Source organism: Nycticebus coucang, chromosome 1 (assembly GCF_027406575.1).
Source record: "Nycticebus coucang isolate mNycCou1 chromosome 1, mNycCou1.pri, whole genome shotgun sequence".
Lineage (NCBI taxonomy): Eukaryota > Metazoa > Chordata > Mammalia > Primates > Lorisidae > Nycticebus > Nycticebus coucang.
The window spans coordinates 104406096-104433925 of record NC_069780.1 but is presented as its reverse complement, the minus strand read 5'-3'; the positions used below and the strand labels follow the sequence as shown (position 1 = coordinate 104433925).

Sequence of the window (27830 nt, the reverse complement as noted above, 5' to 3'; positions counted from 1 at the left end):
CAACCCGAGCCACTCTGACCATCAAAATTACACAGACTTAAAATCCACAAGGCACATTGGGCCGGCCACTGAGGAGGCCTCCTCGGCAGAATCGCCGTCCGCACGAGTGTTGACGAGCACTGCGTGGAATCTGCCGAGAGGAATCCCAGGTCGCTGAAGAGTTCGCGGCTGTAGATGCTGCGCGGCGGGGCGGGGAGGGCTGCGGCTCCAAACGGTCGGCGCGAGGGGCGCTCCCGGGCGCTGGGCGGCGGCGACGCGTTGCTGCGGGCTGGGAGCCGGTGGCTGTCGCCGGCTTCCTATGCTCTCTCCTGACCCTGCGGCGCCAGGCCTGAGGCCTTCGGACCCCGCCTCTTGGCTCGGCCGCTGGGAAGACAGGCCTCATCTGGCCGCCGTGCCGGGGCCGACGACTAGGTCCGCCTTTTCTTCCTTTCACTTCTGCCTTTCAACTCAAGTGGCGGGAGGGAAGATTGCAGGTGCCTTCGGAGGCACCCAGCGGGTTAACCACCAAATGGGAGGGATCGTGGCCGCTCCTTTTTCTCGGAACCAGGTGTACTCGGGGCTGGGACGCGCGACAGGTGGACCCACACCGATTGGTGTCGGGTCACCCGCGGTGCGCCGGGACGCTGACTGCAGGAGGCATGTCCTATTTCCCTCGCTTTGCTTTTCCTCAAGGTTTCAAATATTTTTTACAGCTTCCTGGAAGACTACAGATTTTCCCTAACTATAAAAAAAACCTTGGATTTTTAAATTCTTTTTTATTCTGGAATTATGACTGTGTTAGACTTTTTCCCGCCCCTAGAATTATCTGCAAGCCTTTTTAATAGTTTTGCACGTGAACGCAACAGTCACATTGAGCTATCTGTCCCTTACTCCCTTTTTTTTCCATTGTTTTTTCAATGCTGTCTCTTCCCCACACATTTTTTGTTTTTATTTCTTAGAGAAATGTTTTCCTATTGTCTTTTGTGAATAGTTCCATAACCTTAACTTTTTCTCTTCTTTGCTTCTCCATTTTTTTTTTTTTTTTTTAGACAGAGTTTCACTTTATGGCCCTCCGTAGAATGCCATGGCATCACACAGCTCACAGCAACCTCCAACTCCTGGGCTTAAGCAATTCTCTTGCCTCAGCCTCCCGAGTAGCTGGGACTATGCTTCTCCATTTTTGACAGATGGTTTGGGGATGATACGGAGCCTCTTGTGCTGTGACCTAAACTCTTTTCAGTGACTGTAATTGTTACGGTCGGCGTGGTTGCTTCATTGTGAACAATAATCACAGGGACCCCAGTGACATTCCACTGGGAGGCTGGTTTTAATGACCTTGAACAGCATGGGGATTGAGCTAAGGTTAAACCTGCTGGAGTATTCCATTTTCACTATCGCGCCCACAGGTTTAATTAGGCAGATCTGACTTGTAAAAAACTCTGCGGGGGAAGCAAGGAAGCAAAATTGAGACCTTAATGATCCAAATACGATACAGAGTCGTGTCTTCCTTTTTCTTGTAATTTCTCTTGATAAGGATTATAAGGTGAAACTATTAGTTGAAGTAAAGTTATTTTTCAACATCTCTGAGGAATGTGCATAAACAGTAGATTGGCTTATTTCACTATCTTAATCTTATTGTTTAATAAAACTTAATCTTATTAAGATTTGTAATGAACTTTAATGAAGCCTTTCATGAAACTGTAGAGCAGTAACTATAGTTTTTTTCCATAATGACATTTTGGGGTCTCTTTTTTTTTTCCTGTCCTGTTTCATCTCTTATCTCCTTCACCTACAGATCCAGGCTGTACTTGTATCTTGCTCTTCTTCCAAATATTAATTCTGCTGGTAATGAAGAGGATGTGTTCCAGGGACATACTTTGTTGTCAGAAATGCCATGACCAGAGGTAGAAATGATGTGAGAGACATTGAAATGTGTTCCAGGACATCAGAAAAAAGGAAAGATGAAAAGATACCATAAAGTGTTACATAAAATTATACATTCGGGGAAGATAAAATATACATTGGAAGAGTAAGGGAAGTCTTTGGGAAAAGAGAACAATTTACATTAAAGTTACAGAATGTCTTCCAGGAAGATAGGCATCCCTGGAAGAATTGTGTTAAGGTAGTTGAGTCTGGAACCTAAAACAGTCTCAGACCCACAATATTAGCCAATGGTAAAACCGAAGGATTTCCTTTTTGCAGTGATAGCCAGATTCATTTTTATTGTACCTCTCCCGGGAAAGTAAAGGTTGGTTTTGGAAAATTTCTCTTACTGTTTGCACATGCTCGTTATTGCTAGTCATCCTAAAAATTAGATGTGAAATAAGTCTTAACTCTGCTGACAAGTGTTTTGGATAGTGTGATTTCAAGATCATTTTCTCTTTTTTTCTAGTTATCTCCTATTTGACAGTACTTGAAATTTTCTCTGCCTAAAAATGTAAATGTTAGTAATTGGTTGACTGAGAAATAGTGACTGAGATGCCCATATGGAACCATTTAGAAGCATAATCAGTAAAGTGATAAAGGAGAGCAGATTAGGAACAGAAAGACAGTGTTCCTTAAGAGAAGGAGCATCGCTCCACCCTGGGGAAATGGCTACAGAAACGGGCAGCTAGGGGCTTAAAAGAGAAAACTTAACTAAATCTAGGTATTTGCAAATTGCTAGCCCTGTTACCTGTAGTTATGTAGTGATACAGAGAGAGTGTGCAAGGAGATGGTTTGTATCCTGAGCAGTTTACTGGACTAGGGGAAAAGAATCACATTAACTTGATTTGTGAATTGTTCTGGTTCTTTTTTATTTTTTTCTGTCATTTTTAATATCAGTAACTTCATTTTAAAGGAGCATCATTCTCAGAGGATTCATTACTCAAGGTATTATTATATAATACTCTTCTGTGATGTGTACACAGACAATTAGATATTTTTAAGTACATTCTTTAGTTTTGCCTTACTGGTTGACTAGCCTTTTATCTCCTAGCAATTTATTTGACTGTCTACCTATTTATTCTACGAACCTCGTTTGGGAAAAACCTTTGAGAATCTAATGAAAGCCCTACTCCTTGTAATAAAATGAGTTATTTGGAAGTAAATTCCATAGTATTATTTTGGGGGCAATTTTAAAAAATGATCCATTTCATTTAAAATCTTAGATTGTTTCTATCTTTTGGTTCACATATATATGTACTTCTATTATACAGAATAAAGAGGTATTTTACCTCTTCTGGCCTGATTTGCTGTGATGGGGACTTACAGTGCTGTGCTAATTATAGGGTATGAGAGTAGGCATTCTGACTTTGTGCTGGATCTCAGAAGAAAAGCTTTCCACTTTTCACCTTTGAAAGTGATGTTAGCTGTGAGATTTTCTTAAATGGGCTTTATTTTGTTGTTCCTTCCATAAATAATTTGTCGTGAGCTTTTGTTGTGATAGGGTGTTGAGTTTTGCCAGATGCTTTTTTTGCATGCATCTATTGAGATGACCATGTGATGTTTAATTCTTCATTCTGTTAATGTGGTGTTTCACATTGGTTGATTTGCATATGTTGAAATATGCAATACTGTCCTTGTATCCCAAGGATAAATCTTAGTTGGTCATGGTGTATGATTTGTGTAATGTGCTGTCGTGTTTGGTTTGCTGGTATTTTGTTGAAGATTTTTGCATTTTTATTCATCAGGAATATGAGACTGTATTTTCTTTTCTTGGAGTGTCTTTGTCTGGCTTTGGTATCAGGGCGATGCCAGCCTCACAGAATGCATTGGAAGTGTTCCCTCTTCTATTGTGTTTGGAAAAGTTTAATAAGCATTAGTATTACTTCTTTAAATGTTTGCTAGAATTTACCCGTGAAACCATCCACCCATGCATGGGCGTGCATTTAGTCTACCATATTTAGTCAGATGAAACTTGCATTTTTTAAAAAAACTGACATATTTTTATTTGGGGGAGAAAGGCATGTGATTGGCAACTATGTAAGGTAAGAGCCCTGAGACTCTGACTGAATTTTGTGTTAGATTTGTCTCCATTTTTCTTACTGATTGTATCATGTATTCTCTGAAAGCACCCAACATAGTCATTGATGAAAGTTATTTCTACTTGATGTATCTTTTCAAATGGTACTTTATTGTTCCAAATAAAGTATTTGAGGTAGTGTTGTATGAGACACATTGTACAAACAGGAATATAAGGCACACTTATTTTTTTGTAGAGAAATACTGGTGGGTGGGGAAGAAGCTTACCTTATATTCAGGAATTTTTGGTAGATGTAAGGCAGTACTTGTACTTGGCTAGTGAGGAAAATAAGAAGAAAAAGAGCTAGGCTAAAATAAATAAAAGTAAGTACCAACAGGAGATAGGAACAAAATAGAATAGAGAAGCTTCAAAAAATACACAGACCAGTGTTTCATAAATTTTCATTTTTAGGTGAAAAATTAGATTATTTCAAGAGTTGGAGCTGAATCTAACATTCAATAATGGCAACAGGTGACTTAAAAAGAAGCTTACGGAACCTAGAACAAGTGCTTCGCTTGCTGAACTATCCTGAGGAGGTGGACTGTGCAGGGTAAGCTATAACGTTGAGGTTCTTTGCATTATTTTAGCTGGTGATTTGAGATAATATTTGATATGGAGGAAGAACCTAAAGAAAAATCAGATTTTATATGTATTCTATTTAAATTTATCTTGAAATTGCTGGAGATTATAGCTAAGTATTAATTCATGAAAAATTTCAACCCAAGAGATTTATTAGGGCATTAAAATCGAAATGTCAGATTCCAGATCAAAAGTTTGGTTTATATCTTGGACAAGAGCAATACAATTAATTAAAGTATGCACCTAAACTATTGACATAGTCTTGTCTTCTTAATAGTAGCTGTTTATGCCAGCTTAGAACATTTACCTTTGCAAGTTTGTGGTAGAAAGCAAATGAAGTAATATAACAAGTGTTTGCAAAACCAGAAAGTGTGCTTCTGTAAAATAGTACATTTGTTTCAATATTAGGAGAAAATGGAGTAGATCAAGTAAGACCAGTGAAAAAATCAGTGAACACTGTAGTAAATAGACTTGGTACTAGAGAGCTATGTTGTTGTTTTTCTTGGTCAGGAACCAGTAACATAGTAAGAGCTCTAATTTTCTGAGCAGATGAATGGTAGTATTTCACAAGCGGTCTGGCTAGACCAGTTTAGAACGGGGGATGATCTAGAGGGTCTTGTATATTACCCTAATTATTTAGAGTAATATATATATTACCCTATATTACCCTATTGTGGCTGTAGTGTTAAGTTATAAATTACTAACATTTCTCTTATTTTCTTGAAATTACACTTCTTAAAAGCGTTTTTCTTTTTTCCCTAACAGTTTGGTAAAGGGAGACACAGCAGCATCTTTGCCAATCATCAGTTACTCTTTTACGTCGTATTCACCTTATGTGACAGAACTTATAATGGAGTCCAATATAGAACTCATAGCAAAGAATGACTTGCGCTTTATAGATGCTGTCTATAAGGTACTTGGAGTTTATGAAATAATAATTATCTTAGGAGTTATTAAATGGTTTTTAGGAAATAATGTGTTAGCTGTTACTCCCTAAATATATACAGCATGCATCACTGGCAGAATGTTTTCATATGCATTTATCCCATTTCAGTGTAGTCCCTATTGAAATCAGGATGAATTCAAGTTTGCTTTGTGTTTCCTGTTCTAATGGTAACGTTGTCATTGGCTATCATTCGTGCTTTTTGTGTCAAATTCCAGTAAAAATGAGTATACTGGCAGAAGTTGAGAAATTTGATTATATTCAGTATAAGTTGTAATTTAAGTTAATTTTTACTGAATTTAAGTTAATTTAGTTGTTTGTAAGAAGGAACTAGGACTTTGAAATATCATGTTTTTTGATGTCTATGACAGTGTCTTATTTTTATATCTACCCTAGGATTCACTTTTATACTGTATGATACTGAATTTAATCCATATTTGATTTTTTAAGCCCTACTTTTATCATTGATTCTTGCTCAAGTATATATTTTTTAAAAACTTTGTTTTTAATGGTAAAGCTCATTTATCAGATTGAATTTTTTTAAACAAAACTGAGATTGCACTTGATGAAATAGGAGCTTTTATAATGTGTAGAATCTCTGTCTAATCTTCCTGTCTCTTGTTTCTAATCTCAGAAAGCTGCCGTGAAACCTAAGAGGCACTTCTCAGATATTTTGGTGTACTACTACATGGTAGCTTTTGGAAACTACTGGTCTAGTCAGTTTCTCTCCTTTTACAAATGAGAATTTGAGACCGGAAGGCCTACTGACTTGTCTAAAAATTACATGATGGAAAAATTATAAACAAATGGGACTGTGGTTTTTTAGCATCTGGTTTAAGAATAGCATTGAGAATAGCAAATTCTATTAATAGCTAAGGAATTTTTCCAATACCTATGAGGATTTTTAGACTTTTTGGTGATTGGCTGTGTTTTTCCATCTCTCTCCTCTGGCACGTCTCTACCTGTTTTATACCTGAATCCCTCTCTCTTCCTGGTCGAGGCTCATACTAGCCCTGTACATTTCTTTAGTGCCATTTAGTTAAATTGTCCTTGTTCTCGTTATTCTCCTGCCTGGGGTGGCCATTTATCATTTTGGATTTTAAAAGGAAATTTCTAATTATTACATTGATCTGTTTACTCTTTGCAGCTACTTCGTGATCAGTTTAATTATAAGCCAATTTTAACAAAAAAGCAATTTATCCAATGTGGGTTTGCCGAATGGAAAATCCAAATTGTTTGTGACATTTTGAATTGTGTGATAAGGAAGCACAAAGAATTAAGTGGCCTTGATAAGGTAATTTTATGAATAGATTTTAATGGTAACTTATGCTAAGTAGCTCAGTATTTTAATGTATTAAGTCTGATTATAGTACAATACTGCATTACAAAGCTTGATGTTTATTTTACATACTATTGACTTATTTTTACACACCTGTGAAAACTGCTAGATTGAAATTAACATTTTGTTTTTAAAATATGTGTAGTCTCACTAAAGCCTCATTATTTGACAATTATAGTTCATATATGAAAATTAAAGTGATAATGGAATTTTAACTTTATGCTTTCACACAAAATTTGTTATTTTGGCTAATACTTTTTTATTTCTTTAAGACTTCATCACAGCAAAGAAAGAAAAGCAGTTCTAGTAAATCAGAACCTTTGAATAATGAGAAAATACCTGCAGAAGCTATTGGCGTTGACATCACTGGCAGGTTTCTGACTTCGGGAAAGGTATGGGATCACGTCATGTAGTTATCTAGCTGATTAATCCAGTGTACAAGGTTCACTTTTCTGACGTGCAGCTAGTGAAGCACTCTAGTTAGATATTAGAATACAGGGATTTTTGAGTGTCTGCTGTGTTAACATCTAGGTAATGTTCCTAAAGTTATAAGGAAAGGATAGAAATGAAAAATAAAGCTTTCTGTTTATATTTCTAAAGTCTAATTCTTCCTTATTTCCCAAATGGAGTAGCATTGATTTAGGAATTTTATGTTATGTAGTCATCTACATAATTTGCTTTTGATTATGTACCTGGTATCTCTAAAACGGGAACACATGAAGAGCCTACATTAGTAATAGTAATAGGTTATGGTGGTTCACTTACAAACTTTCATACTTCCCCAATAAAGAACATTAATTATTTAATTATTGATAGTCCCTAAACCTGGAATCTGGTTTTGGGTTAATGTTTTGAATATTTTCTCATTCTTGGTAGTTTTCTTTCTTTCTTTTTTTTTTTTTCTTTTTAGATCGTAACTGTACATTACTGCATTTATGGAATACAATGTGCTGATTTTATATACCGTTTGGAATGCTTACATCAAACTGCTTAACATAGCAATCACCTCACTTATTTAATTGTTGTGTTTAGGCATTTTTACTCTACTATTAATGTATTTGACATGTACCCTTGCAAAATGCACAGTAGGTGAGGTCCCACTGATTACCCTCCCTCCACCCATCCACCCTCCTCTCTTCCCCTTGTCCTCCTCTTCTCTCTTTCTTTCTGGGCTATAATTGTGTTTTATCTTTTATATGAAAGGGTGGGTGATTATATATTGATTTCATAATATTATTGAATACATTGGGTATTTTTTTTCCATTCTTGAGGTACTTTACTAAGAATAGACTCCACCTCCATCCATGTAAACATAAAAGAGATAAAGTCTCCATCTTTTTTTATTATTTTATTTTTCTTATTATTTCTTAATATTAAATCATAGCTGTGTATATTAATGCAATCATAGGGCACCATACTCTGGTTTTATATACCATTTGAAATATTTTTATCACACTGGTTAACATAGCCTTCCTGGCATTTTCTTAGTTAAGAAACTCTGTTAAGACATTTATATTCTACATTTACTAAGTTTCACATGTACCCTTGTAAGACGCACCATAGGTGTAATCCCAACAATCCCTCTTCCCATCCTCCCCCCTCCCCTCTCCTCCCTTTCCCCCTTCCCCATATTCTTAGGTTATAAGTCTGTTATAGCTTTCATATGAAAGCCATAAAGTAGTTTCATAGTAGGGCCGAGTACATTGGATACTTTTTCTTCCATTCTTGAGATACTTCACTAAGAAGAATATGTTCCTCCATCCATGTAAACATGAAAGAGGTAAAGTCTCCATCTTTCTTTAAGGTGTACCTATACCACATTTTATTAATCCTTTCGTGGAACTTGGGCTTTTTCTATTAGCAATTATGAATTGGGCTGCAATAAACATTCTGATACAAATATCTTTGCTATAATGTGATTTTTGGTCTTCTGGTTATATACCTAGTAGAGGAATTATAGGATTGAATGGCAGATCTATTTTTAGATCTCTTAAGTGTTCTCCAAACATCTTTCCAAAAGGAACGCATTAATTTGCATTCCCACCAGCAGTGTAGAAGTGTTCCCTTTTCTCCAAATCCACGCCAACATCTCTGGTCTTGAGATTTTGTGATATGGGCTAATCTTATTGGAGTTAGATGATATCTCAAAGTAGTTTTGATTTGCATTTCTCTGATGATTAAAGATGATGAGCATTTTTTCATATGTCTGTAGGCCCTGCGCCTGTCTTCTTCAGAGAAGTTTCTCTTGTTCTTTTCTTGCTAATACGTTTGAGTTCTCTGTGGAGTCTAGTTATTAAACCTTTGTCGGAGACATAATCTGCAAATGTCTTCTCCCATTCTGAGGGCTGTTTGCTTACTTTACTTACTGTGTTCTTGGCTGTGCAGAAGCTTTTTAGTTTGATCAGGTCCCAGTAGTATATTTTTGAAGCTGCTTCAATTCCCCGGGGGGCCCTCCTCATACAATATTCGCCCAGACCGCTTTCTTCAAGAGTTTGCCCTGAACTTTCTTCTAGTATTTTTATAGTTTCATGTCTTAAGTTTAAATCTTTAATCCAGTGAGAGTCGATCTTAGTTAATAGTGAAAGGTGTTGGTCCAGTTTCAGTCTTCTACAGGTTGCCAGCCAGTTCACCCAGCACCATTTGTTAAATAGGGAATCTTTTCCCCACTGAATGTTTTTAATTGGCTTGTCAAAGATCAAATATCAGTAAGTAGCTGGATTCATCTCTTGGTTCTGTATTCTGTTCCAGACATCTACTTCTCTGTTTTTGTGCCAGTACCATGCTGTTTTGATCGCTATTGATTTATAGTAGAGTCTGAGGTCTGGCAGCGTGATTCCTCCTGCTTTATTTTTATTTCTGAGTAATGTATTAGAATTCGAGGTTTTTTCTGATTCCATATAAAACAAAGTATTATTTTTTCAAGATCTTTAAAGTATGACAGTGGAGCTTTGATAGGGATTGCATTAAAATTGTATATTGCTTTGGGTAGTATGGACATTTTAATAATGTTGATTCTTCCCAGCAATGAGCATGGTGTGTTTTTCCATTTGTTAACATTTTCAGCTATTTCTTTTCTTAGAGTTTCATAGTTCTCTTTATAGAGATCTTTCACGTCCTTTGTTAGATAAACTCCCAAATATTTCATCTTCTTTGGCACTACTGTGAATGGAATAGCGTCCTTGACTGCTTTTTAGCTTGACTATTGTTGGGATATGTAAAGGCAACCGATTTATGAATGTTGATTTTATAATCTGAGACGGTGCTGTATTCCTTGATCACTTCTAAGAGTTTTGTAGTAGAATCCCTGGTGTTTTCCAGATATAAAATCATATCATCTGCGAAGAGTGAAAGTTTGATCTCTTCAGATCCTATATGGATACCCTTGATCGCCTTTTCTTCCCTAATTGTGGTGGCTAAAACTTCAGTTACAATGTTAAAGAGCAGTGGAGACAATGGGCAACCTTATCTGGTTCCTGATCTGAGTGGAAATGATTTCAATTTAACTCCATTCAATAGGATATTGGTTGTGAGTTTCCTGTAGATGGCCTCTATCAGTTTAAGAAATGTCCCTTCTTTACCAATTTTCTTAAGTGTTCTGATCATGAAGGGATGCTCGATATTATCAAAAACTTTTTCTGCATCCTTTGAGAGAATCATATGGTCTTTGTTTTTTAATTTGTTTATGTGCTGAATTATACTGATAGATTTATGTATATTGAGATCCTGGGATAAAACTGACTTGGTCCTGATGTATAATTTGTTTGATGTGTTGCTGGATTCTGTTTGTTAGGATCTTGTTGAATATGTTTGCATCTATATTCATTAGTGATATTGGTCTATAATTTTATGTTCTTGTTGGGTCTTTTCCCAGTTTGGGCATCAGGGTGATGTTTGCTTTATATAATGTTTTGGGTAGTCTTCCTTCTTTTTCTGCATTTTGAAACAGGTTGAGTAATATAGGTACTAGTTCCTCTTTAAAGGTTTGGTAGAATTCTGACATGAAGCCATCTGGTCCCCAGCTTTTCTTTTTAGGGAGGTTTTATGTGGTTGATGCTATATCAGAACTTGATATTGGTCTGTTCAACATTTCCACTTGATTCGGGCTCAGTTTTGAAAGATGACGTGCTTCCATGTATTGGTCAATTTCCTTCAGATTTTCATATTTCCGAGAATAAAATTTCTTATAGTATTCATTAAGGATTTTTTTAATATCAGAGGAGTCTGTTGTTATTTTGTTTTTGTCATTTCTGATTGATGAGATTAGAGATTTTACTCTTTTTTTTCCTGGTTAGGTTAGCCAAAGGTTATCTATTTTATTGACCTTTTCAAAACACCAAGTTTTTGATTTATTGATCTGTTGTATAATTCTTTTGTTTTCAATTTCATTTAATTCTGCTCTAATTTTGGTTATTTCATTTCTTCTACTGGGTTTGGGGTTGGAATATTCTTCCTTTTCCAGTTGCTTGAGATGTTCCATTAAGTTGTTAACTTCCTCTCTTTCCGTTCTCTCGAGGAAGTCTTGCAGTGCTATAAATTTCCCTCTTAGGACTGCCTTTGCGGTATCCCAGAGGTTCTAATAATTCGTGTCTTCATTGTCGTTTTGTTCCAAAAATTTGGCAATTTCCTTCTTCATCTCATCTCTGACCCAGCTATCATTCAGCATAAGGTTATTTAACTTCCATGTTTTTGTATGAGTATGCAGATTCTTGTTACTGAGTTCAACTTTTATTCCATGGTGGTCTGAAAAGATGTAAAGAATAATGTCTATTCCTTTAAATTTACTGAGGTTAGATTTGTGACCTAAGATGTGATCGATTTTGGAGTATGTTCCGTAGGCTGATGAGAAGTATGTGTATTCAGTTTTGTTAGGATGAAAGGTTCTGTAGATGTCTGCTAAATCCAAATGTTGGATGGTTAGGTTTAAATCTAAAATTTCTTTGCTCAGCTTCTTATTAGAGGATCGATCCAACACTGCCAAAGGACTGTTGAAATCTCTGACTATTATGGAGCTGGAGGAAATCAAGTTGCTCATGTCTGTTAGAGTTTCTCTTATAAATTGAGGTGCTTTCTGGTTGGGTGCATGTCTATTAATAATTGAAATCTCATCATATTAAGTATTACCCTTAACAAATATGAAGTGACCCTTCGTATATTTCCTTTCTTTTGTTGGTTTAAAGCCTATTGTGTCTGCAAATAGAATTGCAACACCTGCTTTTTTCTGATTTTCATTTGCCTGAAATATGGATGACAATCCTTTCACCCTGAGTCTATATTTATCTTTTAAGGTAAGATGTGACTCTTGTATGCAGCAAATATCTGGCCTGAGTTTTTGTATCCAGTCAGCCAACCTGTGCCTCTTTAGTGGACAGTTTAAGCCACATTAAACTCACATTAAGTTCACATTAATGGAGAATATTTCTAAGTCTGGTAAAATTTTGGGTATTGAGTTTTTCGAAAGTCTAGTTGACATTTTTAATCCTTTGCCACTGTGGAAGTTGGAGTTTGATCAAAAGTTTCTGAGTGAGTTAACTTTTGTGGTAGAGGATGGGGCTGGTCATTATGGAGGATAGGTCTGAGAATATCCTGAAGAGCTGGTTTGGTTATGGCAAATTTCTTCAACATATGAATGTCATTAAAGTATTTAATTTCTCCATCATAAATGAAACTCAGTTTAGCTGGATACAGGATCTGGGGTTGAAAGTTATTTTGCTTTAGGAGATTAAAAGTTGATGTCCACCCTTTCTGGCTTGAAAAGTTTCAGCAGAGAGATCTGCAGTCATTCTAATATTCTTCCCTTTGTATGTAATGGATTTTTTACGTCTGGCTTTCAGACATAAAAAATTCAAAAATTTCAGAATTTTCTCCTTCAATTAACTTCAGTGAAGTTAATTATGATATGCCTGCGGGATGTCTTATTGGGATTGAGTCATGCTGGGGTTCTAAAAGTATCTGCTATCTGAATTTCAGAATCTCTTGGCATGTCTGGAAAATTGTCTTTCATAATTTCATGGAGAAGGGCCTCTGTGCCTTGCGAGGCCACTTCATCACTTTCAGTGATTCCAGTGCAGTGCATATTAGATATGTTGTTAAATTTCTTAGAGCAATGTTTTCTTTGTTATCTGTCCAAGTTTAGTGAATTTCATTAGATCTTTAATCATCAAAAATTAGAATAGCCTTTAAAAGTTCTCAGATTTATTAAGTTAGAGTCTACAAGTACATTTCTTTGTTGACAGGTGAAAGTTAAGTCAATATTAAAGGAAAATTTTCCCTTTCTTAGTGCCTTATACAAAGTTCTATTTGTGCCTTAACTCACAGTTTTTATTTATTTATTTATTTTTATTGTTGGGGTTTCATTGAGGGTACAATAAACCAGGCTACACTGATTGTATTTGTTAGGTGCAGTCCCTCATACAATCATGTCTTGCCCGCAAAATGTGTGGCACACATCACGACCCCACCCCCCTCCCTCCTTCTCTCTCTGTGCTCTTCCTTTCCCCCACCCCTTTCTCCTCTCCTTTCTCTCTGCTCTCCCCTTCCCACACCGTGTCATTAATTGTCATTAATTTTCCTCATATCAAAATTGAGTACATAGGATTCATGCTTCTCCATTCTTGTGTGCTTTACTAAGAATAATGTGTTCCACTTCCATCCAGGCTAATAGAAAGGCTGTAAAGTCTCCTTTCTTTTTTAATGGCTGAATAGTATTTAATGGTGTACATATACCACAGCTTGTTAACCCATTCCTGGATTGCTGGACCTTTAGGCCATTTCCACATTTTGTCAATTGTAAATTGAGCTGCAATAAACAGTCTAGTGCAAATGTCCTTATGATAAAAGAATTTTTCCCTTCTGGGTAGATTCCCAGTAATGGGATTGCAGGATCAAACGGAAGGTGTAGGGTGATTTCTTTAAGGTTTCTCCATACTTCCTTCCAAAAAGGTTGTATTAGTTTGTAGTCCCACCAGCAGTGTAAAAGAGTTCCCTTCTCTCCACATCACCAACATCTGCAATTTTGCTGCAATTCTTGCTGGGGTTAGATGATACCTCAGGGTGATTTTTATTTGTATTTCTCTAATAATTAGGGATGACGAATATTTTTTCATATGTTTGTTAGTTGTTTGTCTGTCTTCTTTAGAGAAGATTCTATTCATGTCTCTTTCCCATTGATACATGGGATTGTTGACTTTTTTCATGTGAATTAATTTGAGTTCTTTATAGATCCTAGTTATCAACCTTTTGTCTGATTCAAAATATGCAAATATCCGGGCGGTGCCTGTGGCTCAAGGGGCTAGGGCATTGGTCCCATATGCCAGAGGTGGCGGGTTCAAACCCAGCCCTGGCCAAAAACTACACATGCAGAAAAATATGTGCAAATATCCTTTCCTGTTGTGTAGGTTGTCTATTTGCTTTGGTTGTTGTCTGCTTAGTTGTACAGAAGCTTTTCAGTTTCATTAAGTTCCATTTGTTTATTTTTGTTGTTGTTGCAATTGCTTTCACAGTCTTCTTCATGAAGTCTTTCCTCAGCCCCATATCTTCCAGTGTTTTTTCTATGCTTTCTTTGAGTATTTTTATTGTTTCATGCCTTAAATTTATGTCCTTTATCCATCTTGAATCAATTTTTGTGAGTGGAGAAACGTGTGGGTCCAGTTTCAGTCTTTGACATGTGATATCCAGTTCTCCCAACACCATTTATTGAATAGGGAGTCTTTCTCCCAGTGTATGTTCTTGTTTGGTTTTTCGAAGATTAGGTGGTTGTAAGATGTTAGTTTCATTTCCTGGTTTTCTATTCAATTACAAATGTGTATGTCTCTATTTTTGTACCAATACAGTTCCATGCTGTCTTGACCACTATGGCTTTGTAGTACAGCCTAAAATCTGGTATGCTGATGCCCCCAGCTTTGTTTTTATTACTGATAACTGCCTTAGCTATACGGGGTTTTTTCTGCTTCAATACAGAATGCGGAATCATTTTTTCCAAATCTTGAAAGTACGATATCGGCATTTTAATAGGGATGGCATTCAATTGGTAGATTGCTGTGGGAGGTATAGACATTTTAACAATGTTGATTCTTCTCAGCCATGAGCTGGAATGCTTTTCCATTTGTTAATATCCTCTGCTATTTCCTTTCATAGGATTTCATAATTTTCTTTATAGAGGTCCTTCACCTTTTGTTAGGTGTATTCCTAGGTATTTATTTTTCTTTGAAGTTATGGTGAAAGGAGTTGTGTCTTTAATTAGCTCTCATTTTGACTGTTATTGCCATATACAAAGGCTACTGATTTGTGGACATTGATTTTGTATCCTGTCCTCACCATGGGTTTGTCAGAAATGTCCGACATGTATTTTATGATGACTTCTAGGAGTCTTGTGATTGAGTCTTTGGGTTCTCTAAGTATAAGATCATATTGTCAGCAAAAAGGGAGACTTTGACCTCCTTTGCTCCCATTTGGATTCCCTTTATTTCCTTGTCTTTCTAGAACTTCCAACACTATGTTGAATAGTAAAGGTGACAGAGGACAACCTTGTCTGGTTTCAGTTCTAAGAGGAAAAGCTTTCAGTTTTACTCCATTCAGTAAAATATTAGCTGTGAGTTTGTCATAGATAGCTTCGATCAGTTTCAAAAATGTGGCAGGTATGCCTATACTCTTCAGTGTTCTAATTAGAAAAGGATGCTGGATTTTATCGAATGCTTTTTCTGCATCTATTGAGAGGATCATAAGGTCTTTGTTTTTGCTTCTGTTAATAGGGTGGATAACATTTATGGACTTGGATATGTTAAACCAGCCTTGCATCTCTGGAATGAAACCTACTTGATCATGACGTATGACTTTTTTTGATGATAAGGTGTAATGTGTTGGCTAGAATTTTGTTGAGAATTTTTGCTTCTATATTCATTAGTGAAATTGTTCTGAAATTCTCCTTTTGAGTTGGGTCTTTTCCTGGGTTTGGTATCAGGGTGATGTTTGCTTCGTAGAACATGTTGGGGAAGATTCATTCCTCAATTTTTTGGAATAATTTCTGCAGTATGGGAATAAGCTCTTCTTTGAAGGTTTGATAGAATTCTGGTGTGAAGCCATCTGGACCAGGGCATTTTTTTGTTTGAAGATTTTTCATTGTTTCTTTGATCTCAGTGCTTGAAATTGGTCTGTTCAGGAACTCTATTTCTCCTGGTTAAGTCTAGGGAGAGGGTGTGATTCCAAATATTGATCCATTTCCTTCATACTGTCAAATTCCTGGGCATAGAGTTTCTGGTACTATTCAGAGATGATCTCTTGTATCTCTGTGGCTTCTGTTGTTATTTCCCCTTTATCATTTCTGATTGAGGTTACTAGAGATTTTACTTTTCTATTTCTAGTTATTCTGGCCAATGGTTTATCTATTTTATTAATTTTTTTAAAAAACCAACTCCTTGTTTCATTAATTTGCTGAATGATTCTTTTGTTTTCAATTTCATTGATCTCTGATTTAATTTTGGAGATTTCTTTTCTTCTGCTGGGTGTAGGCTTAAATTGTTCTTCTTTTTCCAATTACATAAGATGGCTTGTGAGATTGTTGATGCACTCTTTCTGTTTTTTGAATGTAGGTATCTAAAGCAATAAATTTTCCTCTCACAACTGCTTTTGCAGTATCCCACAGGTTTTGGTAGCTTGTGTCTTCATTGTTGTTGTGCTCACGAAAGTTAATGATTTCCTCTTTTATTTCTTCCTGCACCCAACTGTCATTCAACAGAAGGTTGTTTAAATTTCATGCCTTTGTGTGGGGTTGAACGTTTTTGTTAGTGTTACTGTCCACCTTTAGTGCCTTGTGGTCTGAGAAAATACAAGGTAAAATTTCAATTCTTTTGAATTGGTGAGGTTTGTTTTGTGTCCTAGAACATGATCAATTTTGGAGAATGTTGTATGGGGCCATGGGAAGAGTGTATATTCTTTATCTTTGGGATGGAGTTTTCTATATATGTCTATCAAGCACATTTAAGTCCCTTATATCTTTGTTTAATTACTGTTTAGAAGATCTGTCCAGCTCTGTAAGAGGAGTGTAAAAGTCCCCTGTTATTCTGGTGTTATAGGATATCATATTGCTCAGACCGAGTAAGGTCTCTTTCACGAATCTGGGAGCATTTAAATTGGGTGCATAAATATTTAGAATTGAAACGTCTTCTTGTTTTATTTTTCCCTTGACCAATATAAAGTGACCATCTTTGTCTTTTTTGACTTTAGTTGCTTTAAATCCATATGTGTCGGAAAAATAAGATTGCAACTCCTTTTTTCTTCTGAATCCTGTTTACCTGAAAAATTGTTTTCCAACCCTTAACTCAGAGTTTTAATTTTTCTTTTGAAGGTAGGTGTGTTTCCTGCAGACAGCAAATGGATGGCTTGTGTTTTTTAATCCAGTCAATCTGTGCCTCTTCAGTGGGGAATTCAACCCATTAACATTTATTGAGATAATTGATAAGTGTGGTAGTGTTCTATTCATCTTGGTTTGTGAGAATCCATGTTTTTATCTTTTGGGTCAGTGTGGAAGTTAGGTTCTGTGCTTTAATTGCTGACTTTTTAGTTTGCTGTTGATCCATCGTGATGGTCAGTGTATAGAACAGGTTGAAGTATTTCTTGTAGAGCTGGTCTTGTTGTGGCGAATTTCCTCAGTGTTTGTATACCGGTAAATGATTTGATTTCTCCGTCAATTTTAAAGCTTAGCTTTGCAGGATATAGAATTCTGGGCTGCAAATTGTTCTGTTTAAGTAGATTAAATATAGATGGCCATTTTGGGGCGGCGCCTGTGGCTCAGTCGGTAAGGCGCCGGCCCCATATACCGAGGGTGGCGGGTTCGGCCCCGGCCCCGGCCAAACTGCAACCAAAAAGTAGCCGGGCGTTGTGGCGGGCGCCTGTGGTCCCAGCTGCTTGGGAGGCTGAGGCAGGAGAATCGCTTAAGCCCAAGAGTTGGAGGTTGCTGTGAGCTGTGTGAGGCCACGGCACTCTACCGAGGGTGGTACAGTGAGACTCTGTCTCTACAAAAAAAAAAAAAAAAGTTTCATTAGAAAAGTCTGCAGTCACCCTGATGTATTTGCCCCTGTAGGTCAACTGGTGCTTAAGCACTGGCAGCTTGAAGAATCTTTTCTTTTGTCTTGACTTTGGACAGGTTCATCACAATGTGTCTTGGAGAAGCTTGGTTAGAGTTGAGGCAACCTGGGGTCCGACATATTTGTGAAAGGAATGTGTCAGAATCTTTGGTGATATTTGGGAAATTTTCATTTATAATATTCTCTAGTGTGGCTTCCATTCCCCTGGGGCATTCTTCTTCCCCTTCTGGGATACCTATAACTCATATGTTTGAACGCTTCATAAAGTCCCATAATTCTGTCAGTGAACATTCTGCTTTCTTTAATCTGAGTTATCTCAAGAGCTTTATCCTCTACCTCTGAGATTCTTTCTTCTGCGTGGTCTAATCTATTGTTGATACTTTCTATTGCATCTTTAAGTTCCCTAATTGACTGCTTCAGTTCTTTCAGCTCTGCTATATCCTTTCTATATTCTTCATATTGTTCATCTCTTATTTAATTCTGTTTTTGGACTTCCTTTTGGTGATATTTTCTACTTTTTCAGCAGTTTCCTTCAGTGTTTCCATCCTTTCTTTCATTGTTTTCATCATGTGTATTCTAAATTCCCTCTGTCATTTCTAAAATTTCTTTATAGGTGAAATCCTCTGCAGTAGCTTCCTCACGGTCCCTTCGGTGGGGTTGTTCTGAACTGGTTTTTCTTTTTTTTTTTTTTTATTGTTGGGGATTCATTGAGGGTACAATAAGCCAGGTTTACACTAATTGCAATTGTTAGGTAAAGTCCCTCTTGCAATCATGTCTTGCCCCCATAAAGTGTGACACACACCAAGGCTCCACCCCCCTCCCTCCTTCCCTCTTTCTGCTTCCCCCCCCATAACCATAATTGTCATTAATTGTCTTCATATCAAAATTGAGTACATAGGATTCATGCTTCTCCATTCTTGTGATGCTTTACTAAGAATAATGTCTTCCACGTCCATCCAGGTTAATACGAAGGATGTAAAGTCTCCATTTTTTTTAATGGCTGAATAGTATTCCATGGTGTACATATAGCACAGCTTGCTAATCCATTCCTGGGTTGGTGGGCATTTAGGCTGTTTCCACATTTTGGCGATTGTAAATTGAGCTGCAATAAACAGTCTAGTACAAGTGTCCTTATGATAAAAGGGTTTTTTTCCTTCTGGGTAGATGCCCAGTAATGGGATTGCAGGATCAAATGGGAGGTCTAGCTTGAGTGCTTTGAGGTTTCTCCATACTTCCTTCCAGAAAGGTTGTACTAGCTGGACTAGGGTTTCAATGAGTCTTTTTGGTATAGGATCAGAAGGATGAGAAGACTGAAGAGCAAGAAGGGAAAAAAAGAAAAAAAAAGTAAAAAGAGAAAGGAGAGGGGGTGAGTAAAGGGCATGTTGACAAAAAGAAGAGAAGCACAGAAAGAGGGAGGCAGGAGCAGTATAGGTGTACAGTAGGGTTCTTCGACCCAGTCTTAAATACGCCCAACCTCTGGGGGTGCTGAGGTAGGTGGTTCCCTTGAGGTCAGCAGCTCTTTAATAATCTGTTCAGACACAATACCCCACCTCCACCAAGTAGAGAGGAAGACAAAAATGCTATAAATCAAACTAAAACAAGCAAACAGAAAACTTTGTGGGATAAAATTAGGGGAAAAACCAAATAATACAGGTAGAAACACTAACAAAAATGAAGTTCTAATTGTTAAAGAAGGCCACAATGGATAATTATATTTAAACTAGAAAAATGAGGAAAGAAAAGAAAGGGGAAAATGTAGAGGGAAAATGTGGAAATTAAAAAGAAAAAGCAGTATATATATCTTGCTGAATATTGTCTGTGCAACAGGTGATCTTCTGAGGTATGAGATGTTAATCACAATGCTGACATGGCTATAGGAAATGGAGACTGGAGGCTTCTGCTCATTTCTCAAACCCTCCAGGGGTTGAGGAGCATAAATCTCTCCTCAATCTGCTTAAAAGGCGCTTTAGACTGCTAAGCTTGGCTATGTAGAAGTTTTCCCAGGAAAGCACTTGTTGCTGGGATCACTGCTGAGGTGGCTGTCCACTTACCCAGTGTACCAAAACTGGTTTCACTATGCCCTTGAGGGCCAAGGCTGTAAGGTGTCTCAGTCCCCGCCTTTAGGCTGCTCAGTCACTAGATTACTCACCCAAGGTCTCCCGCCTGCTCCTTGCTCTGCTACCCTGAGGGTGGAGCTTGCTGGGGCAGTTCTCCCACAATGGCTCCCTGCAGCCCACAGCCAAACACTATTAGGTCCATCTGACTCAGTGGCTCAGTCTGGGGCCCTAGACAACACTTAAAGTCCTCTGCACTCTTGCCCAAGTTCTCCCAAGATAGTTCAGCTGAGTGCCAGGTCCAAAAAAGAGAAACCAAAACAGCTCCCAGGGAAGGCCTTTCCAGTTTGCAATCTCACTGCTGCTATACTTACAGCTGCTGGTGGGATTAGACCGAATAAACACACGCTCCCACTTGCCATTTCTCCACTGCTTTTGTCCTCCTCCTGGGGTCCAGAAGTCTCTCGCTGATTCCCTGTGTCCCCAAAGGGGTGTTTCTGGGCAGATCCCACCAGCCAGAGATGCCTGGAGTCTTCTTTCCCCAGTCTCATCGTGCCCAGGTGCAAGGAAGCTGTTACTCTGCCACCATCTTGCTCTTCCCCCCTTTCCTCACAGTTTTTATGGTGCAAATACAGACTTAGGAAAACAAAGTAGGTGGAAGATTCCTGTGTAAATGCATAGTTTGATCTAGTGCCTTTTTGTCAGGACTTCCTTTTGTTGTTATGAAGTTTGCATCATTAATTGAAGATCTATTATGTTGTGGTTTGTTTAACAGAAAAAAAAGTTAATGAGTCTACTCACAGAAGCAGTTTTTGATTATTTATATGTGAATTATGTGACAGGCTTTTTTAAAAATAACTTTTGGCTCTGGAACATTGCATACATTTATAAAAGTACTCATCATCCAGTTTCAACAATTTGTCAACTCTTTTGCTAATCTTTATTCCCCAACATCTTCCCTCCCCAAACAGGAATATTTTGCAGCAAGTACTAGACATCATTTAATAAATATTTTAGTGTATTTCCAAAAATATAAGAATGCTTTGAAAATTATAACCACAATTTCATCATCACACATAAATCATTACGAATGTTTGTAATTATAGTGTTTTAGTATACATTGTGTGTGGTAATTTAAACTTTTTAAAATCTTTAAAAGAAGATTGTTCTTTTGCACAAATACTGTATATTTGAAAGTAATTGTGGGAGGAAAACATTAAAGCATTTCTTACACATTTTTCTTCATGCAGAAGAAAGCAGTGGTGATCCGTCACTTGTATAATGAAGACAGTGTGGACAGGCCTGAAGACATAGGGATAAGCACAGTAACAGGTGTTAGTGAAGCAGTGGCTGTGTCTGACTTAAAGCCTGCTGAAATAAAGATACCCGAAGTAAAGGGCCCTGAAATCAAGGCTGAGCAGCAAGTAAGAGTCTTAGACCTCTTTAACAGATGCCAGTATTTCTTGTTTTGATGTATGTGATTATTTCAGCATCTAACTTTGGGGCACTTCTGACCTGTTAATCGTGACACATTACTTATGTTATCACCATGTAAGAATCAGCATGTTTTACTGTATATGATTCAACAGGTATTATTTGCTGCTTATGTTTAGGATGCTGGGCTGAGTGTTACAAATAATGTAAAGAAGAATAAGACACAGCACTCAGCTTCAAGAGAGACACTGTGTACAGTGGAGGTTCTCTATTGCCCATTTCCTATACTGGTGAATGAAAAAGATGGATGCTTCATTCCCTTTTAATTTTCTTTTCTGGGTCCTTTTTGTCCTTTTCTGTCCCTCTTGAAATACCCTTTATATTGTTCTTAAGTTCTTAATAGCCACAAATGCTCTATGGCAGGCGTCCTCAAACTTTTTAAACAGGGGGCGGTTCACTGTCCCTCAGACCGTTGGAGGGTCAGACTATAGCTTTTTTTTTTTTTTTTTTTGGCCAGGGCTGGGTTTGAACCCGCCACCTCTGGCATATGGGACCGGCGCCCTACTCCATGAGCCACAGGCGCTGCCCCAGACTATAGCTTTTTAAAAAAAACTATGAACAAATTTCTATGTATACTGCACATATCTTATTTTGAAGTAAAAAAAAAACGGGAACAAATACAATCACACTGCCTCATGTGGCCCGCGGGCCGCAGTTTGAGGATCCCTGCTCTATGGTTTCTGCTAAAACTTTTTCTTTAATCCTTCTATGTCTTGTGACTTCTGTACATCTCAGTATGTCAATATATACTGGGCACTGACAAAAACTACCAGATGGCCATTCAACTTATTTTCTATTATATGGCAAACCAAGCAATCTTAGGGCACTGTTGTTTTGTCCCTTCCTCTTAGCTTTGTGCTACGTGGTTTTCCAAGAAGCTAGTTAATGACAGTTTTATTTTACTACTTGGTCTGGTTTAAGAATATTATACAAAATAACTCATTTGCTCATCACAAGAACAATATGAAGTAGGTAATCTTATGCATATGTTTTTAGATGGTCATAAATCCCAGATGAGTTTGTCTAGGGGTCCAAATAGTCTGCCTCCAGAGACAGCCTTCGGAGCCCTCATATCATCCTGTCTCTCCTAACTATTGAAATGACAGTGGCAGTGAGAATACATTTGTTTTAAAGGAACTGTAATTCGTGTAATATTATTTTTAAACTTTCTAATCATTATAGGATATAAAAGTTAGTCCTGAGATTATTATACTACAGACTATGCTTGCTGAATGCCAAGAAAAGCTTAAAAAACTGACTTGGATAGAGAAAAGGTTAGAATACCTGGAAGAAAACATGAAAGGGAAAGTTATGGTGAATGAGAAGACCTGGACTCATCTTCTGAGTCGGATCACTCTTCTTGAAACAGAAATGCTATTGTCTAAAAAGGTATTTACTTTTCTTTACACTTAGAGAATATATCAGGCACAATAAAGTATTTTATATGTGTCCTTTTTGGTAATGGGAAGGCTAGTTAGAATGAAGTCTTGTTTAAAGATAAAGATTTTGTTGTTGCTCTGGCCATTGTTTTTCTCTTCATCAAATGAGATAACCTGAAAAACCTGTAATGAAATGAGAACATGATTGACTTTGTTTATGAAAAGCTTGAAATTATTTTATATCTTGTACAAATGTCTTATTTTCACAGTGTTGAAAAAATTAGAGAAAAAATTAAAATTATAACTGTTCCTTTCCTTTTTCAGATTCATTTACTACAATCATATTGTGGATCTCACAGAAATATTTACCAAATTAGCCATTGCTTTATCAAATCTAAGAAATTTCCCCCCACCTCAGGATTTCAATTTTGGGTCTGTTTTTCCTAGAAGAAGTTGGTAGATTTGAAAAGTTTGCTATCTGCTTTCATATTTAAAAGATTATTCATATTAAAAGATTTTTTATTCATAGGAATATATAGTATATATAAATACATATTTATTTATAAATTAAAAATTAAAATAATTTAAAAAATTTAAATGTTTATCTTTTCATCTTTTTATTTTATGTTTGGCAGTAAGAATATAAAATGAGAACATTTTTTATTTTCTTCTGAATATCTCACTGTGTTGTTCCAGACTGATGGATGTATAGAGTTTAATGAAATGAGTGAAGACTACACTTCTTGTAGTGACATGGATCTTCCGAATCTTGGTAAGTCCCTAAAGGGTATTAGACTGGTAGTATGATAAGGAGTTTTCAGAAAAGTGCTTTTATGGGTACTTGGTCATTTTAATTTTCTTGAGCTTTATTGTTTAAAGATTGCAAAGCTCTTAAGTCAAACACAGTAATGACCAACAGACTACTCAAGGTACCAGTGTGGTGTGTTCCAGTACGATTAGGAGGAAGGGTGCTGTGGGCACACGAAGGAAGTTGAAACAGAAGAGTAAAAGGATCAAACCATGGAGTTTATCCCAGAGCCCTGGAAAGATTGCTTTTCAAGCTAACATTCTCGGATTTGTGTTTCAGAAAGGTCATCAAGATAGCAGGAAGGTGATTTATTAAAGGAAAGATAGGCAAGGACAGTATTACTCTGCTATGACAGTGATAGGATAAAGAGCAGGTGATTTATTTGGGAGATAAGCAGTGGTTACAGATAGAAGTTGGGGGAAGAGGTTGGACTGACTAGCATTTGGCCCATATGCTTGAGTAAATGGTCATTACTCTTTAATAAAATAGAGAATTCAGGAGGAGGAGAAGATTTGAGAAAAATAATAAGTTCATTTTTGAACATATTAAATTATATATGAAACAGGACAAAATATCCAGAAATCAGTTGGATATACACATTGGTCCTTGATTTGGAAGTACTGGCTTATGGATTATTAAATAGGAAAGGACTCAACTGGTTCTCTTCATGGAATAAAATGATAATCCTTCAAAGTTGACAGTGAAAGGTCATGTAGGGAGAGTTGCCTGGAAGATCTAGTGTTGGAAGATTTCCGTTTTTCACAGAGCTCTCTTAGTGGTCACTACTGACTGATGCTCTGAACAGCTGTCCACTGCTTTCCCTTTCATTTTTAACCTGAACTTAGGTACTGTTTCTTTTCTCAATCCCCTATAGTGAAGCTAAGGAATTATTGAAGTTATCAAATAAGACTTTGATAAAGGCTTGGGAAAGCAATATGAAAAATGTAACGTGCACTTAAGTGATCTGGCTATTAAGTATAGCTGGTGTTCTCCCTACATGCCTCACTCCATAACTCTGGAATCCTTATAGGGATATCTCTGAATAGTGTGCCATCTCCCTTATCCCAGCCTTTTCTCACAATGAGGCATACACTTGAATAAGGCTAACAACCACAAACTCTGGACCCAAAAAGCAAGGCTAGGAGGGCCATTCCTTCACCCTCTTATTTATTGATGTCTCCCCAGTCCTGTTCTCTGTTCTGGGTCCTGTCTTTTTGGAGTGACATAGGAAATGTTCATTACCTTCAGAGAGTACCTATTTCTACCCATAGAAAATATTACAAGATCTATGGTATATGAGGTAGATACACTGCCTGCCTAGTTTCACATTATTTCTTAAAACCACCTGTTGTCTACAGTTCCTTCCAGGAAATCTGGGTCTAGGTAGCCTTCAGGGTTGTATCATATGATCTTGCCCCCTGGCCTCAACCAAGTGGACCAAGAATAGACACCCAGTCTAGGGGATGCCAGCCCTAAAGTGTGTAGAGCCAAATTACATTCTCTCTCTTAGGATCTGGAATTAGGACAACAAGAGTAAGTCACTCAAATGATGTCAGCCCGGGACTGGACTAGCCATGTGGTCCAAGTTAATGCTGGTGAGTGAGCTGAGAAAGCCATTATACAGAAAAACATAGGAGAATGGGACAAATGGCAAGAAAGATGGGCAGAAAAGACTGTGGCTCCCTGAGAAATAAGGGCTGGTCCTCTACTAGTTGTTGTGGTCCTTACTCTCATTCCTTTGTAGGAAAGACTTACTCTCACTTTGTCAAATGAATACCTGAAATGTTCAGTATTTTAGCTTTTTAGAAAACTATGTGATCTTAAATTTCAAGTGTTATTTCTTTCCATAAGCATCAACTTAGGGTAGAATGTTTCTTGATTTTTAAAAGGTATAGGTAATCAGTTTTAGTAATAGTTGCTACTTGCCATCAGCGGTAAAACTTTTATGAAATCCTTAGACATTGCAGAATGAAAGCATCAAGACAAATTCATTGCTATTCATTATTTAATATCTGTAGATACCACTTTTTTTTCTTGTTAAGTCCTATACAAGGCTATCAAAGATTTCATCATTTTAAGAAAAGAATATACATGATTCAGTAGGTTTCATTTAAAAATAAATTATTAGGCCGGGCATGGTAACTCATCATGCCTGTAATCCCTCTGGGAGGCCAAAGTGGGTGGATCACTTTAGCTCATGAGTTCAAGACCAGCCTGAGCAAGAGCAAGACCCTATCTCTAAAAATGGCCAGGTGTTGTGGCAGGTGGCTTATAGTTCCAGCTACTTGAGAGGCTGAGGCAAGAGGGTCTCTTGAACCCAAGAGTTTGAGGTTGCTGTGAGCTATGACGCCATAGCACTCTACCAAGAGTGACAAAGTAAAACTTTGCCTCAAAAAGTAAAAAAAAAAAAAATTATTAATTTACCTGTTTATTCAAACTGTTATCATGACAATGATTGTATTGCCTTTAGTAATTATTATCAGCCAATTCTTTTAACATCTAGATCTAAGCTGTTACCTTAAAGAGTACTGAAAACTCTTCTTTGATCTGTATATACAAATAGCCTATTTTTATAAAAATAATGCTATTCTTCCACCTATCAATAACACTTTTAGACATTTTGCTCTATTGTGAGAGGAAAACGTAATGTAAAACTTAATTTGTTCACAGATAGAAAAATCAAAGGAGAGAGACCAGTGAGTATTCCTCTGTCCTCTGGTTACAGTTCAGTATCAACAGATTCCACCCCCAGAGCCTCGACCATTCATTACTGTTTGAATGAGATTTCTCAGGTAAGAAACACTGGCAGCTGCTTAGACAATTTCCTTTCTAAGGTCAGGAGAACTAGCCTGAGTTTTAGTTGTATATACTGTTAGCCAGAAAATAGCAACACTGTATAAATCTTAAATCTTTCAAAAATTCTTTCGGACAAGTAAATAGTACTTAATGCAGTGTTTCAGACTGTGTTTTATATGTTCATGGTCCATCTTTAATGGTGGTTTTCTTTGAGAAATTGCCTAAATTTGTTGCTTTTTAAATTAAAGGAAACAACAATCCAGAAAATGGAAAGGATGAAAAAAATGTAAGTAACAGAAAGGGGCAACGGGAATTCATTTCTCTGTAGGGAACTGTATTGGATTGCAAGTAGATATGAGAGACCTCAAAGGGGTCTCTCAGTCAGTTATGGAATTTCCTTCAGGACTCCAGTGGATAATAAATCCACCTACAGTATGTGTTTGTGAGATGAGTCACTGTTGTGGTTTCCAACAAGTAATGTAAAACATTGTTAATGGAATTAACTGCAGATTAAAGACTTTAGAGATATTTTGGTTGGTAGTCTATCAGTATTATTTGTTTTTGATTCATAATATTATCAGAATATTAATATATTGATGGATGGTTTGGAGATATTTTCAGTTACTGTTAAAGTATCACTGGTCCTTTGTTTCAGGTTATTGATAATACTGAAAATGATATTTTTATCCAGTATGAATGAAATTATGTATGATTTTGTAAAGGGCAGTTCAAAGGAAATATGAAACTATATATTAGATTATTATACAGCCTGCTATTTTAAAACACTAATTTTCTTTTGAAATTTTAAAAGTACTGAAGTAACTTACACTCCAAGAATATAAGCCTCCAAATTAACTCTAGTTGTTTTTCTTCCCCTCTGGCTGTAATATACTTAAGTTTACTTATTAATAACTATACTTATAAATAAGAACAACATTCAAATTATTTCGGGCCAAAAAACATAATTTCAACAACTTAAATCCTATGCCTCATTATAAGTTATTTGTTTACTTAATACATTATCTTGTTTATTATGTTTCAGGTTTGAAGAAACTGCAGAGTTACTGAAATGCCCAAATCATTAATTGTAGAATTTTCTACATGAACTTCTCTAGGACTTTGGCTATTGTACGTTTTGTATATGTTAAGAATTCTTAATACAATTTTAATATAGTGCACTTTTATGTTAATATAAATTCCATTTGGTATATGAGTTTTTTCATTATTGAATAAAAATACTTGAACACACAGCTATGATTATACTGTTTTACTCTGTTTCACTTTTCTTAGGGAAACCTTATGTTCCAGTGCATTTCTCCTGCAGAGTGATGTCATCACATTGCTTTATGTCTGTGTTAACATTTGTTGGCAGTTGCTA

General features: G+C 36.8%; 1 protein-coding gene across 6 annotated transcripts; it reads left to right on the top strand.

The window, feature by feature from the left end:
* Positions 1-170: 170 nt before the first annotated feature.
* CEP44 (centrosomal protein 44) lies at positions 171-27696 on the top strand. 6 transcript variants are annotated; one of them, XM_053585345.1, is made up of 13 exons: positions 171-411; positions 1775-1883; positions 4394-4532; positions 5327-5474; positions 6652-6798; positions 7116-7235; positions 21226-21399; positions 22652-22858; positions 23173-23280; positions 23545-23620; positions 26327-26448; positions 26701-26738; positions 27495-27696. In XM_053585345.1, the coding sequence occupies exons 3-13, from the start codon at positions 4444-4446 to the stop codon at positions 27535-27537; spliced, it is 1272 nt and encodes a 423-aa protein (XP_053441320.1). In that variant the 5' UTR covers positions 171-411; positions 1775-1883; positions 4394-4443; the 3' UTR covers positions 27538-27696. The 6 variants fall into 6 exon arrangements, 4 of the variants coding, with proteins under 4 accessions (XP_053441320.1, XP_053441340.1, XP_053441312.1 ...); XR_008378950.1 differs by lacking the exons at positions 1775-1883; positions 27495-27696 and adding an exon at positions 25167-25251 and having other exon boundaries at positions 26701-26717; XM_053585365.1 differs by lacking the exon at positions 1775-1883 and having other exon boundaries at positions 4454-4532.
* Positions 27697-27830: the final 134 nt, after the last annotated feature.